The 13,710-nt window shown below is 37.0% G+C and overlaps 1 protein-coding gene across 1 annotated transcript in view; it reads left to right on the top strand.

Annotated features, from left to right (window-relative positions):
• The window catches only part of Dok6 (docking protein 6), a 472,679-nt gene that overhangs the window by 338,557 nt on the left and 120,412 nt on the right, over nt 1-13,710 (top strand). Inside the window, exon 6 of the mRNA XM_004647161.2 lies at nt 9,448-9,586. Coding sequence (XP_004647218.1) covers nt 9,448-9,586 — 139 coding nt within the window. The remainder of the gene's footprint in view (nt 1-9,447; nt 9,587-13,710) is intronic.

Here is a 13,710-nt window from a genome sequence, read left to right as displayed (position 1 = left end):
TAAACTTTAATGCTTTTAACTTATGATAGTTTTGCTTTTAGTTACTTGAAAGAGACCACATAGTTGACTCAGAAGAAATACTAGTTCACCAATAGTCGGAGACAAGGTCATGATTGTGGGTAAGTGACCAGTACAAAGGTTCTATTGATAAAAAAGTTTGCCAATGATAGGATGCAAAAGCACAGTACATTTAATGAGAAACAAAACGGCAAAAATACTGAATACAACAGGTGAATTCATTTCAAATAGATTTTACACTTCCTACAATATATGCCCTACAAAGTCAACCTTAGCTTTATTATTTCATTTATGGATTCTTTACTGTCTTGCAGGATTCCAGTTTTGCATTGGCTTGGCTTTTTGACCATTATATGAATAGTGTCGATTCAGAAATTATATTCCCATGTATATGTTTGTCCCTGTGGTTATTTTCTACTATTAATTGCTATCTTTTTCATGAACAGTAAAGGTTTACTTTTCAATATATTAATCAACACATGCCTAAGCAAACTTTATCCTTTTTTCAAATTAAAATGAGCCATAAATTCTAAGAGGGCATATGACACTATCTCAGTTCAGCTCACAAAATTAGGTAGATGGATATATCCATATGAAAGAAGGTTTGGAATAGTCTGCGTATTTTTTTTTGACGTATTATACTTTACATTTTGGTTTATACTCCAACAATAGAATGAAAAATAGGAATTGGATATCACACAACTGAAAATTGCCAAGGGAAATTCCCATTATGATTGGTTAAAATACAAGATCCAAATTTGTATTTTTCTTTCCCCATAATAGATCACACGAAAGATAAAGAAGACAAAAATCATCCTCACATTTCAAAATAACAAAAGCTCTAGCATCTTACTGCAAACTCTAGTGAAAACTATCAGAGAAGAATCCTTCAAAGTCAAGAAAGGAAGCCATGGGAAGAACGGATAAAATCTACATACTACAAAGATGAGAACAAATTTAATAAGATTTGCAGACAGCTTAGAAAAAAGATAAGCTGAGAGAGAAAAAATAGCCAATAGATCAAATAAGAAACATAAGAATGGCGTAAACCCAAATTAAAAAGCCAAAACATCCAGAGCAAAAGCTGGGCTAGGAAGTATTCTTAGGGTTTACTAAACTTATTGAACTTTTCAATGTATGTCTTCCATCAAATTTGAGGGGGTTTGACCCTATTCCTTACCCTTTCTTCCTTTTTTTTCCCTCTGGAATTCTGTGCCCAACTCTTTTAGCTACACTGACATTTACTAAGAGATTTCTAAGGCTGTGTCTATTTTTTTCATTATTTTTTTCTCTGTTCTTCATAGTGAATTATTTCTGTGGTCTGCAATTTTACTGTGATTTTCCTCTCCCTCCTTTATTTTCTTCCTTTATCTATGCTGCAACTTTTGCCTTTTGCTATTTCAGACATTAATTGTATTTTTCACTTCTAGATCTTCAGTTCTCTATAAATTAATGTGATGAGATGTTAAAAATATTAAACTATATGCATTGAATACAGCATACACTTGACCAGCTGTGGGGGTGGTCAATTCTTAAACTGGGATAAATTAGTACAAACCGTGATGAAAACTAAAGCTTACACTTACAAAAAGCAGAGATCTCAAGGGATTAGATTAAAAGAATTATTTTTTATTTATAAGTGGGAAATATTTATTCCATTTCTTAGTATCTACTCTGAAGGGGATTTAAATAATATATTTGCCAACTTTTTCAGATTTATAAATTGTACAATTCATGTTATTACTTTAAATTGGTATATAAAGTTTAAAAGCTAAGCTTTAAACTTTTTTTAAAATCTAGAGTTATACTTGAAATTATAAAATAAAGTTGTAGCTTCTGAAGTTACTTGCTTTTTAAAACTGAAACATGATCATCTGTCAGCATGACAGTAAATTTTAATTTTTATTTTAACAGAATTTTAAAAAGACTTTCTGGGAGACTTGGTTCTCTTTTCTATTCAGTTGAAAATCAAAAGAGAAAATTTGAAAGTAATAAAAATGAGCTAGAATAGGATACAATAAAAATAGGTAACATAAATGAAATGATAATTGTGTTTGTATTCTGACATCACTGAGTTCATATATGAGAATTGTATAACTTTAGAGCAAGTTTGTACCTTAAATATTGTTTAAATCAACTTTTTTAAAAAGTTTCATTTCAGGGCCAGCCAGATAGCTCAGCAGATTAAAGTGCCTGCTTGAGCAGACCAAGGGATAGGGCTCCACTCCCTGTGTTCTGTGCTGGCCCTGCTCCCAGGATGCAATGAGAGGGTGAATGAGACTGGGCGTGGTGGCAGCTCCTGTAATCCCAGCACTTGGGAGGCTGAAAATAAGAAAATCACTTCGAGTTGATATGGTTAGTAAGACCCTGTAGACCCTGTACTAAATACATAAAAAAGCTTCATTTTTTTAGAGAATCAACTTTCATTTTATAGAGGATCAGATGAACTCTTTAGAGGATCAAAAGCTCAAGTGAAACGGCTTAAACTAAGAATTTTATAGGTGAAAATATCTCAGCTTCTTTGAGTATTTCAATGAAGATATTTGAAACAAGCAGTTGTCTGGTCTCGAGGACTACGGATCTGCTGCTACTCCTTCTCCACAAAAGCATTGATGTGCAGCTTGGAGACCAGAGAGGATTTGATACTAATGTTTACTGATTGATTGATTTACTTTAATGTGCACTTTTGTTGGTACGCTTGTTGAACCACAGGTTGGGGACCTAATTTAACAGAACAGGAACAATGACAAGGAAAGAATCTTTAAAGCTTTGTGTCTGAAGTGCTATCCAGTGCTCTCTGTCCATTGCATGGTGAAAGTACAATGTACTGTGTATTGTCTGGCTTTTTTTCTGAAATGAATGCAATGCAGCTCAACAAGGTGAGCTAGTTTAAGAACTGACCAGTCACTGTGGCTGGTTTCAGCTGCTTATCTCTTAATAATCTTGGAGAAATTCTTTGCATGTTTTGTGTGAAATGAAGACCAGTTGGCTGCCTTGCAGGATGTTGCAATCTCAGTGAAGAAGTGCGAAGCGCTCACTTCTTGGTTTTTATTTGATTTGGGGGGATTTTTGTTGGTGGAGTGGAAACAGATTACATTTTTTTTTTCAAATAGTTAAATGTCTAACCTAATTTTCTGAAGAGCTTCTCTTACCCTCCTTGATTTCAGATTCTCCATTGATTACATACTTAACTCACGAGTGACATCTGCTTCTGAACTTTGTATTATGTTACTTGAGTCTGTTTGTCTATTTTGCTCATAATGTCTTAGCACAGAGCCAAGTTTGACTCACCAGATCTCTCAGAGTGAGCAGTCTCTTCATGACTACTAAAAAAGTGAATTGCTGGCATTGTTAAGTGACTATAAAGAGTAAACCATCAATGTAATAAAAGTGCTAATTGGTTTAAACTGCTTTGAAGAAAAGCTCTGCTTTTCAGAGTTTCATTACTTTCTAAAATTAAACATTAAATTTTCAATCCTGAATAGAAAACTACTGAGTTTTCAGGAACATGCCTGTGTGTGTTCCTTGCTTAGCATTCAATTTCCATGAGCCTGGAGGACAAGTATTTGGTCCTTATGTATGTACACAATACTGCAAAACTGACAGTGACAATGAAAGTACACTGCTGTAAAGACAGCCTGCAGAGGTTGACCAATTCATCTCTAGTGAAACTATCTAGACACACATAGAGAATTATGTTAGTGTCCACTTTTATTTTCTAAAACAAAAATGTCTCTATTATTTTTGACTCCATAAGTTTTTTTCACTCGTTACTTGGAAGAAAGGCCAGTGTTTCAGAATCATCACATCACAGAGGGCTAAATCATACACAAAGAGAAAGGAAAAGAATGGCAATGGTCTGGAAGTAGGTAAAATGGGCTTGTTCTCTGCTAAATTTCCCTCCAGGGCTCTATACATTATGACTATTTTTTCCTTGAAAGCAACTACAAAATCTATGAACAGTGAAGCACTATATTTGAAGTTCAAGTGCCTACAAATACATTTATCAACATGATCTTTCATTATTCCTTATTTACCAGAACTTAACAGAAGCAAGACTAACAGCATTACTATATCAAGTGATTGATTCCACTCTAACCCTAACCCTAAACCTAACATATGCTACTGTCTCAAATGAAAGAGTTCAAAGACCACCTGAAGCCTTGGTGATTTTTCTAGAAGACTCACAAAAAGTTTCTATACTCATAATATGGTGGGCTACCATGAGATATACAGATGAAAATCACAAAAGATTACACCAGGCGGGAGCTTCCAGGGCCCTTTAGTGTGTTGTGTGGGGACAAAATTAACTTTCTTAGCAATTATGTGTGACAGTACATGTGAGGCGCTGTCACCTAGTAAGGCTTTCTGGAGTCTGGGAGTCCAGGTTTTATTGTGGTTACTTCTGAAGGCAGGCAGCACCCACAGGACACAGCTCATCCTCTATCAGCATAGAAAGAGGCAACCACCCTAAGTCACCCTGTTGAAATCAATCTTTGCAGCCCAACTCTTAGAGATAGCCCTAAAGACCTCAGACCTACAGAAATACGTAGACTATTCCAAAAGTTCAGATGCTATACTCCAGAAGCCAATCAAAAGCTATTCTGAAAGTAGGCTTTTCTGTGGAATGTGCAGGGTTTGGGTGAACAAGGCCTGCTAAGTTGGTCATTTCCTCCCTTCACAGTGGACTTCTCCTTCACTTTTTCCTCCTTTTGTCCTTCCAAAAAGTTTTTGTCCCTTCCTTTTGCCTGGCATTCTAAATTCTAAAGAGAATCCCCACCTAAAAGTTAATATAGTTAACTGCCCAATCTTTTATACACAGAATTCACAACATATGGTAAACTCTGTTGTGCCCCTCTGAACCTTTAGTTCTATGAATATGTTATCTAAAAATGATAGAAGACATATGATACAGGGATGACATATGGACCTCCAAACAGCTCCCAACCTGCTAGATGCCTGAAACACTTTGTGTTCTCTGAAATCCAGAAATGAATTCTAGGAACAAGGAGGTTGAGAGTAGGAAGAATTTATTGAAAGAAGGCTTCTTTCTCAGAGACAGAAGGGGACCTAAAGTGAGTGACCTACTGATCTCTCAAGGGTATTTTATTAAGCAAAGTCACAAGATGAGATGGGTTCAAGGTGAGACAATACTATAGTCCATTAATAAGATTGTAAGTATACTCACTTAGGTAATATTGATCCAATGGGAAATCACAAGATGAGTGTGAGGTGGGACAAAACCATAAGGAAGCAGTAGATTACAATAAATATAGTGGCCTGGCTAATATTGATTAAATGGGGATAAAATGGGGAAGCAACTCACACATCAAGTGTACATGGAATGAACAAGGATTTTCCAGGAAGGAACAGGCTAGGAGGTTTTGATTGATGCCTATACAGAGCATCACTCTCTGCTGTTCATCCTAAGGGAAGTAGGCAGATGTTTTGTTTGTTTATTTGTTTTTGTTTTTTATGAATTTGGTACAGGGTCTCACTACACAGCTCAGATTCACAGTGATCCTCCTGTCTCCAGCCTCCCCAGCACTAGGATTACAGACAAGTGCCACCATGCCCAGTCTCAGTGGCCGACTTAACTTGCTAGGGGCTGGCCAGTGTGACATGTGGTGTCGGGGATCAAGCCCAGTCTCTGCGCTTGCTTAAGCAGGCACTTAGTCCGTTGAACTATCTCACCAGTCCTATTATGCAGATGTAGTTGATCCTCTTTTTCTTGAAGACTGGCTTCAGTGAATGTGCTTCCAGCCCTGATTGTCTTCTGTGCTGAGGGCTCAGTCCTACCTAAGTGCTTGTAATATTTATAAAACTAATTTAGCCATCTGCAATAAAAATAACAAGTGGAGCCCTAAAACTGAGGTCCACTGTGATGAATAAAAGAAAACAGACACAACTGGATATCAAAGACCCTGCTCAGCAAGCAGCCTTCCTGACCTCCTTCTCCTTTCCTTGCTGTGATAGCTCTTTGTACCCCTAAACACTGCCGAGATGGAGTTGCAGGTCTTCCCAGTTTGAAGCCCTTCAATGCGGTTCCTTCTCTCCAACTCTCCCAAGTGTTGGTCTTTAAGAACAAGCAGCCTGAACTTATCCCAGAAACATACTTATTGTCACATATATAACTTCTTTTAATTTAAGTAAAAGAAAAAACCCATGAGAACATCTCATCACACTATTTCACACATGAGGAGTCAGTAGTCAGTAGTCCAAGTCAGTCCCCCATTAGCTTTCATAGCATTCCCTACTTCTGCCAGGTGGTGCACACCACAGTGAGTACATGATTCTTTGAACAGTGCTTTTCTTTCTCTATTACTTGAAAAAGTCTCAAAGGTAATGGGTTATGGATATATTTCTATTCTTGTTATCCTTAGGCCCATGATAGTGTCTACTTGAAAAATGTGTGGTTCATTCATGTGGCAGGCCATAGCCTATTGATATACATTGGTACCCTACTTTTTGAACCCTATACTAAAATTTGTCTCATATCACTGTGCCCAAAATAATGCAGAAAATATGAACAAAAATCGTGAACACAAGTGTGCCTGTCCTACTTACCTCTTAGAGCTTTTGTGAGACCCAAGACTATTGTGCACAGCTGAAAGGGACCTTTGAGAATTGTTTGTAAACATTTTATGTTAAATTTTTAAAAACTAAACTTGTACCAATGTTTTGTTAAACATAAAAAGAGGGGAGATAGCTGAGTAGAATAAGCGCCTGCCTGGCAAACACAAGGTTCTGAGTTCAATCCCCGGTACCGCAAAAAACAAACAAACATAAAAAGAAATGATATTTGCAATTGTCTTTGTGTATTAGTAGAACTCTAGTTTGGAGCCAAGATGTTATGATATATATTTTCTTTTTTTCTATAAAATAATACGTCATTGTATGTTATTTGGATGGCTCTGAATTAGAATATACAGGTGGAATGAGCACCTTCAGCTTAGTTCTTTCCAGCCATAGCACTATTGCTTTGGATTTCCTACCACTTTTTTTCTGTTTCTTCTTCTCTAACCTTCCATTTCATATATCACAGTCTTTGAGAAGTTGAACACATATGGCTTCCAGTTTGTCCTCCTTTGAACCCCATATGTCATAATGTGCACATGAATCCCCTGGGGATATTGCTAGCATGCAGGCTCTGGTCCAGCTGTTTGAATGAGCTTCCAATGGTGCCAGCACTCCTGGCCATGGATTCTACTAGAAGCACAAGTCAAAGCCATATAAGTTATTCCATCTTCCTCATCATCTCCTCTAATATTATCTTGCTTTCATGAAACTATTCAGACAGATAAAGGAATTCTCTGTTCTGTACTAGCACCCAGTGAGCATAATTTGTGGGGGGATAAGGGTGAGGGCCCAGCCTGCTCTTAGGGCGGGGCTGGCACTGCTTGTGGTGCTGGGGATTGAAGCACAGTCTCCTACGCACTTGCTTAAGCTTGCCTAAACAGGTACTTTAGATCACTGAGCTATCTCATTGGCCCTGAACATACTTGAAACCAAGGAAATCTAAACTACTTATTTCAACACAACTGACAGATGTCATAAACAAGACAGGTACGCTAAGAAATCAAACTTCAGTTTGGTTAAGTGAAATGTTAAAAAAAAATCTTTTACTTAAAGTTTGCTTTTTAAGCTGATGTTTTAACCATTTTTTTCTTAATGAAAGATGAGAGCTTACAGGAGTTGTTTGAGAAGAATGGTAGAAAAACCCGCTCTAAGCATTCAGACTTCCCCACTGGGCAGAGTTAAGTCCCAGGAAGTGGACAATCTTTAGAATTTAACATCTCATTGACTGAGTATGAAATAACAATTTGATTCTTCATTATCTCATTTCCTGAGGCTACTGAGCAATGCTTTTCAGATGACAAGGAACAAAACTCTACTTCAACCAACATGCACTCATGACTTAATGGTTTTGCTGTTGCTGTTGGATTTTCTTAGTCCCTTGATCAACTAAGAAAGCTCATTTGTTTCACTTTGAAAAAAAAATCTCTTCATTTTTCCCCAGACTTTCCATTTCACGCTGGGTGAATTTTATTAAGATGGCTTTCACAGAAGCTAAGTGCTGGCTTGATGGGGCCCTCAGGGGTGCAGTCACAGCTCCACAGTGTCGGCAGTCCTCCTGAGACATTTCTTTTCCTCTGATAACTCCTTGGGGAACCATAGAGAAGAATCAAGAATCTTTTTTCGTACTTCAAGAAATAGTTTAGCCTCTTGAACATTTTGATGAAACCTGCTAAGCCTTTGAGGGTTATCACCTGAAAACCAACAAAACAGTAGTAGCCCTGTTAATATCCACTATCTGAGCATTAATATCATATTGACAATGGGAGGATCTTTCCAAAGGCCTTCAATTATTTCTATAAACTGACTTAAAGTATCAATTGAAATATTTTTCATTTTAGAATTAGTCTTTGTTAGTAAAAGTTATTTGTAATCCCACTGATTAATATCTTGTCAATGAGCTTTTTTTTCAGTAAAAACACATGTTCTCAGAAATGCCACATAAATTTCTGCATAATAATCCTGTGCTAGTATGACACCATAGGAACACAATATTACATATCATAATAGCAAATAATAACATAATGTAGTCATTTCTGCTACTCAATTATTTCCATACTTTCCTTATATTTCTTTATATTGAAAATACTTTTATTATGTGGTAACTGTAAAAGCAATGCAAATATTTTATATCAACTCTTTTAACCTTCATAAATATATTCAAATGGTCCCATTATTTCTATTCTAGATATATGGAAAGGAAGTATGGTTAGGTTGAACAAGTTGCCCAAATTCACAGGGCTGATAATTTTCAAAGAAAATATTCAGCAGAGGTCATCATATCCAAAGTTTCTTTCTCACCATGCATTCACTGGTGCAAGATTTTCCTAAGAATCACTTGGCTAAATAAAAGATTCAGTCTATCGATGCAAAATGATACATTAAAAATAACATGAAGCTAAAGATATAGAAAATGTATAGTTTTTCCTGGGTTTCATTGAGCATAATATTGCAGATTTTTCTTAAATTTTAAGAGCTTTCAACTCTGATAGTGTTTTTATATAAGAAACATGAAAAATCCTTCAAGAAAACTGCTATAGGCTATACTTCCTTAATCAGAAGAAATGCACTGCATCGACCTAAATCATACTTATCTGTTCCTTTACGTTGTGGTGAATGCTTTCTCTTTAAAAATCCAACTATGTATGAATTTTTACCCTTTTTAATGCCATTCTCATGTCCCACTTAAAGATGCATTCATTGGTTGGTTTTGGTCAAGGAAAAACCTGCTTTGCTAACTTCTCCAAAAGCAAGCATGGGCTAAAACAAAGGTGAGGGCATCTTTTTTGTGGAGAACTGCTCTGCACTTGAAAACATGAAGACCCATCTCTTTCCCTTTCTCTATTCTCACAGAATGTGTGACACAGGAGAAGGACTATTCACTTTTCAAACAAGGGAAGGAGAAATGATCTATCAGAAGGTCCATTCTGCGACACTGGCTATAGCTGAGCAACATGAAAGATTAATGCTAGAAATGGAGCAGAAGGCCCGGGTAAGCCTCCTTCCTCTGTAAACTAACAGCTTGGAAATGAATGTCCCTGAGGTTTGATGTACTTCCTGTTTATGTGGGTCTAGTCGCATGACATCTTATTGTCCTGCCCTGCCCTGGTCTCACAGGCTCACCACAGTTATCAAACCTATGAGGTTCACCCTCTCCCCTCTGTAATATCCTACTCCATGTTCCCTATGGCCACTGCTTGGGACTTTTTCTTCTGGTATCAACATGTGTATGATCTGTTTTCTTGGTTACCCAAAGAAGGGTAGAATACCTAAAACATGGAATAAAAGCAGTGTTGTCCACATATCTCTTCATACAAGTGCATAAAATTCCAAGGGGGGGGGACAAAACCTACTAAGAAAATTAAGATTTTACAAGAAAAGGTTTCATTTTTCATTGTTATCATTATCCTACACACTCTAAAATATTTAGCTTGTTCTACATATTTATATACTTTTAATTATATAGTTTTCTATATGTTCTAATACATATTTTATGGCAGTAAGAAAATGTCTACAAAAGGAGAATATACTGCCTACCAACAGAATAATCAATATACTGTTCTGCAACTCTACTACTGTTTCTGGGTAAATAACAAATAATTTAATAAAGCATCTAAAGTAAAAAAGTTCACAAGTAGAAAATAAGATATAAACTTTACTGCTTTGAAGAGTAACAAATGAAATGATTGTTGACTATAATATTTAAGATGATACTCTTTCTGCAGGGGACATAGAGATGTATCAGATTTTATCTCTAAATAAGAAGATAGGTGGTACTTTGGGAGCATCCAAATTCTTTTTAAGAAACGTCAGTAAGTCTGTTCAAGTATGAAATGGAGGTGTTTTTTTTTTTTCATATGGTATCATTTTGTTTAAATTCTATTCTTATAATATTATTAAAGTATATTCATAATTCACTTTTTATTTTCCCAGTATTATATAATTTACATTATTATAATTAACTTGTATAACTTTCCAAGTATTTATAAGTTTATCTCTTCACCTAAATATGGGTAACAGCCATCCTAATGCCTAAGGATAACAAGGGCAAATCCATGGGACGTTTGATCCGCATTGGAAATGGGTGAGCAGCGTCAGCATTAGGAGTATGTCAGTAAGTGACTGTGGGATTGGTTGAGGAATTATCAAAAGGGGCTGATGATGTGCAATCTTTTAGAAAGATTAGGGTTAAATTTAAACCCTTGTAACAGTCATCTAATTAGCATAACATTTTCTGCAGTAGTTTAAATCAAGTGAAAAAAATAGAATAAAATTTGAAATTGTTGAGTTCTTTAAATATCCATTATGGTGTTCTGATAGCACACCATATTTATGGGGTGCTGATGTATTGGTTTCAACTAGAATGAAGATCTGGATGTCATTTTCTGTTACTCACCAGCTGAAGTTCCTTTCCTGTAGTTGTTCTAAGTAGACAAGTTTTCAGATAAGTGGAGTAATTTAAATATTTCATGAAGGAATTGCCCAGTGCTCTTTCCTACATCTGCACTGGTCTACCCTAGAGGAGGGGACTTGCTTTGGGGTTCTCTTCTCTCTACCCAACACTGCTGCCCTTAGTCTGTAATCCTGGGCAAGTCCTTAGCCTGAGCATCCCTCCTTTCTTTTGCCCATAACATTGGGGATATTACAGCCCTATCTATAAGACTGTTATGTAGTTTCTGTGCATTAGTCTATATAAAGTACTAAGAATCTGATCAGACCCATAGAAAGTCCTATGAAAATATTTATTCTTTTAATGGATGACATAGCAATGATTTTGAGTAATTATAAGATCTGCCAAATTCAGAAAAATAGCAAATGTTTTTCAGCTGTGGTAGCATTGTGTCTTTTGCATTCTTTCTGGTATGTCTGTGCGCTGAGGAGAAATTTAGGGAAGCAGAGTCAAGCAGCTAAGTTGGAAGACTTGGAGGCACAAGTCCTCTCCTTAAGGTTTTGGACAGTGTAAAATAAGAGTGTGCACCCCTCATGTGAGACCAACACCCTGAGAAGAAACAAAAGGATTGCAGATGTTTAAACAGCAGCCTCTGTGAGGCCCATCAAAGAAACTGTATGATTCTTTAAATCCTAAATCCAGCAACAATATCACTATATTGTGTGTGTTGTGTGTGTACATTGCATACTTGTTTTAATTTTAGAGATGACTGCACAACTGTGGTTATCTCTGATGGTTATTGATGTTAGTTAAGAAAAAAAAAAAAAAAAACCTCCCCATCTAGTCCTTTCTTCAGAATAAGCTGAACTAATGCTCTTCTGAGAGAAGGCCATCTACACTTGATAGCAACCCCAGTGGCCAAAATTTTAGAGTCTTCAGTGTGGGTTCCCAGCTGTCCAAGGCAATGTTTTATTGTTTTCTTTTAAAACACTTCCTCTACTTCATTAAACTCCCCAGAAAGAAAAGAAGCTACAACAATATGCAATAATACTTGGACACCCTCTGTCTAATTCTTTGTTTGCTATTAGAGTAAACCTGTGCTATTTGGTAAGCAATGCTATTACTTGGAAGTTGAAATGGTAGAAATAAAATCTATCTAAACTTCACATTCCCATTATTACATATCTACTGCAAAAGTACGGTGATATTTATAATTGGCTTTTCACTTTCAAAGTCAGGCCGTGTGAGATTAACATTGATCAAATAGTTACTCCTTTTGTATCTTAATGTGATTTAAAGATTTTACGAATTTTGATGAGCAGTAATAAAGACATCATTTGGGCTGGCGCATGCTGCCCCAGCTCTGGAGTCTGACTTAGTTCTCGGTGAATCAATTCACCGGAAGTCCTTCGGGGAGTTATCCGTGGAGAATGACCTCTGCGGAAGGAGGTGCCTTTCGCTGCTGCTTCCATCGCCGCAACTTCTCGTTCCTGTGTCCACTGAAGGGTCAGAGAGTGCTTGTGGCAGAAAAGGGGAGAATAATCATCGATGGTCCATATTTTCATCATTTTTGAGTCATGAATCTGTGCTGTTTTAAGTGAAAATTTTATTTGAGGAATGTATGAAAGATCGGGGGTAAGTTTTAAACTGGAATGCTTTCCAACCAATGCCTAACATTGAAATCGTTGAAGGAAGCATTAAAGTTGGGTAACAAAGCCACCTGGCCCCTCTAGACCTTGTTTCCATCTCACAGAGATCCTTCTTAGCAGCAGCAGGGCACGGGAGTTTCTTTAGCCCACAGCCCTGCTCTGCGCTCTGGGAGCACTAGGAGGCAGCGGGCTTTCTCTCTGCTGAGTCCGCTGTGCGCCTGGAGCTGCAGCCTGCTGGAGTTCAGCCAGAGCAGGTTTGGGCAGACAGCAAGGCTGCCAGTGCCTCAAGGGGATCTCGTTTTGTATGTCCATGGCTCTACTGTGTTCATACACATAAACCACATATGAAATAAACGTCTCACATTTTTTCCAGTTTGACAAGGGTATAGAATGCCCACAGGTAAAACACAATGGTGAGAACATGAATGAAAGGAATATTTTTTCTTATAACTAAATATAGAAGATTAGAATTAGTTAAAATTAAATGTCTAATACTATAAGTAACCTAAAAGCATATTTGTAGATTACCTTAAGTAAAAAGAATTGCTTTTTTTTTTTCTTTTTTCTTTTTCTTTTTTTTGTATTTTTTAGTGCAGGGTAGTAGATCAGACTCGTAGTGACCCTCCTGTTTTTAACCTCCCAAGCTCTGCCATTACAGGCGTTTGGCACCACGCCCAGTCTCAATCACCAACTCAGCACACCCTGGGGGTGGGACTGGCCACTGCATCTGCCTAAGCAGGCGCTTTAATCTGCTGAGCTATTTGGCCAGCCCTAAGTATTTCATATTATTGTCTTTTTTTAAAAAAAATAGGATGCTCCTGTTCTGCTGAACTTCCTATCTACTGATCCCAGTATTGCCCTGTCTACAACTTAGAGACAAATAGCATCAGTGCTGTTGAAATATCAGCAAAATGGCAAGGCTGCACTGAATGCCTTAAAAACTCTCACAGCAGAATGGGCTGAATGAATTGCTCTCCAGAGCTGAAAATCCTAAGACAGTTCTGAACATTGGTGAGCAGAAAAAGGAACATTGTAGTCTGGAGTAAAACACCTTCTGTTGAAAACAAATAAGTTTCT

This window comes from Octodon degus, unplaced genomic scaffold (assembly GCF_000260255.1).
Source record: "Octodon degus isolate 3935 unplaced genomic scaffold, OctDeg1.0 scaffold00289, whole genome shotgun sequence".
Classification (NCBI taxonomy): domain Eukaryota; kingdom Metazoa; phylum Chordata; class Mammalia; order Rodentia; family Octodontidae; genus Octodon; species Octodon degus.
The sequence above is the reverse complement of the archived record's forward strand: the minus strand, read 5'-3'. Positions and strand labels throughout refer to the sequence as shown.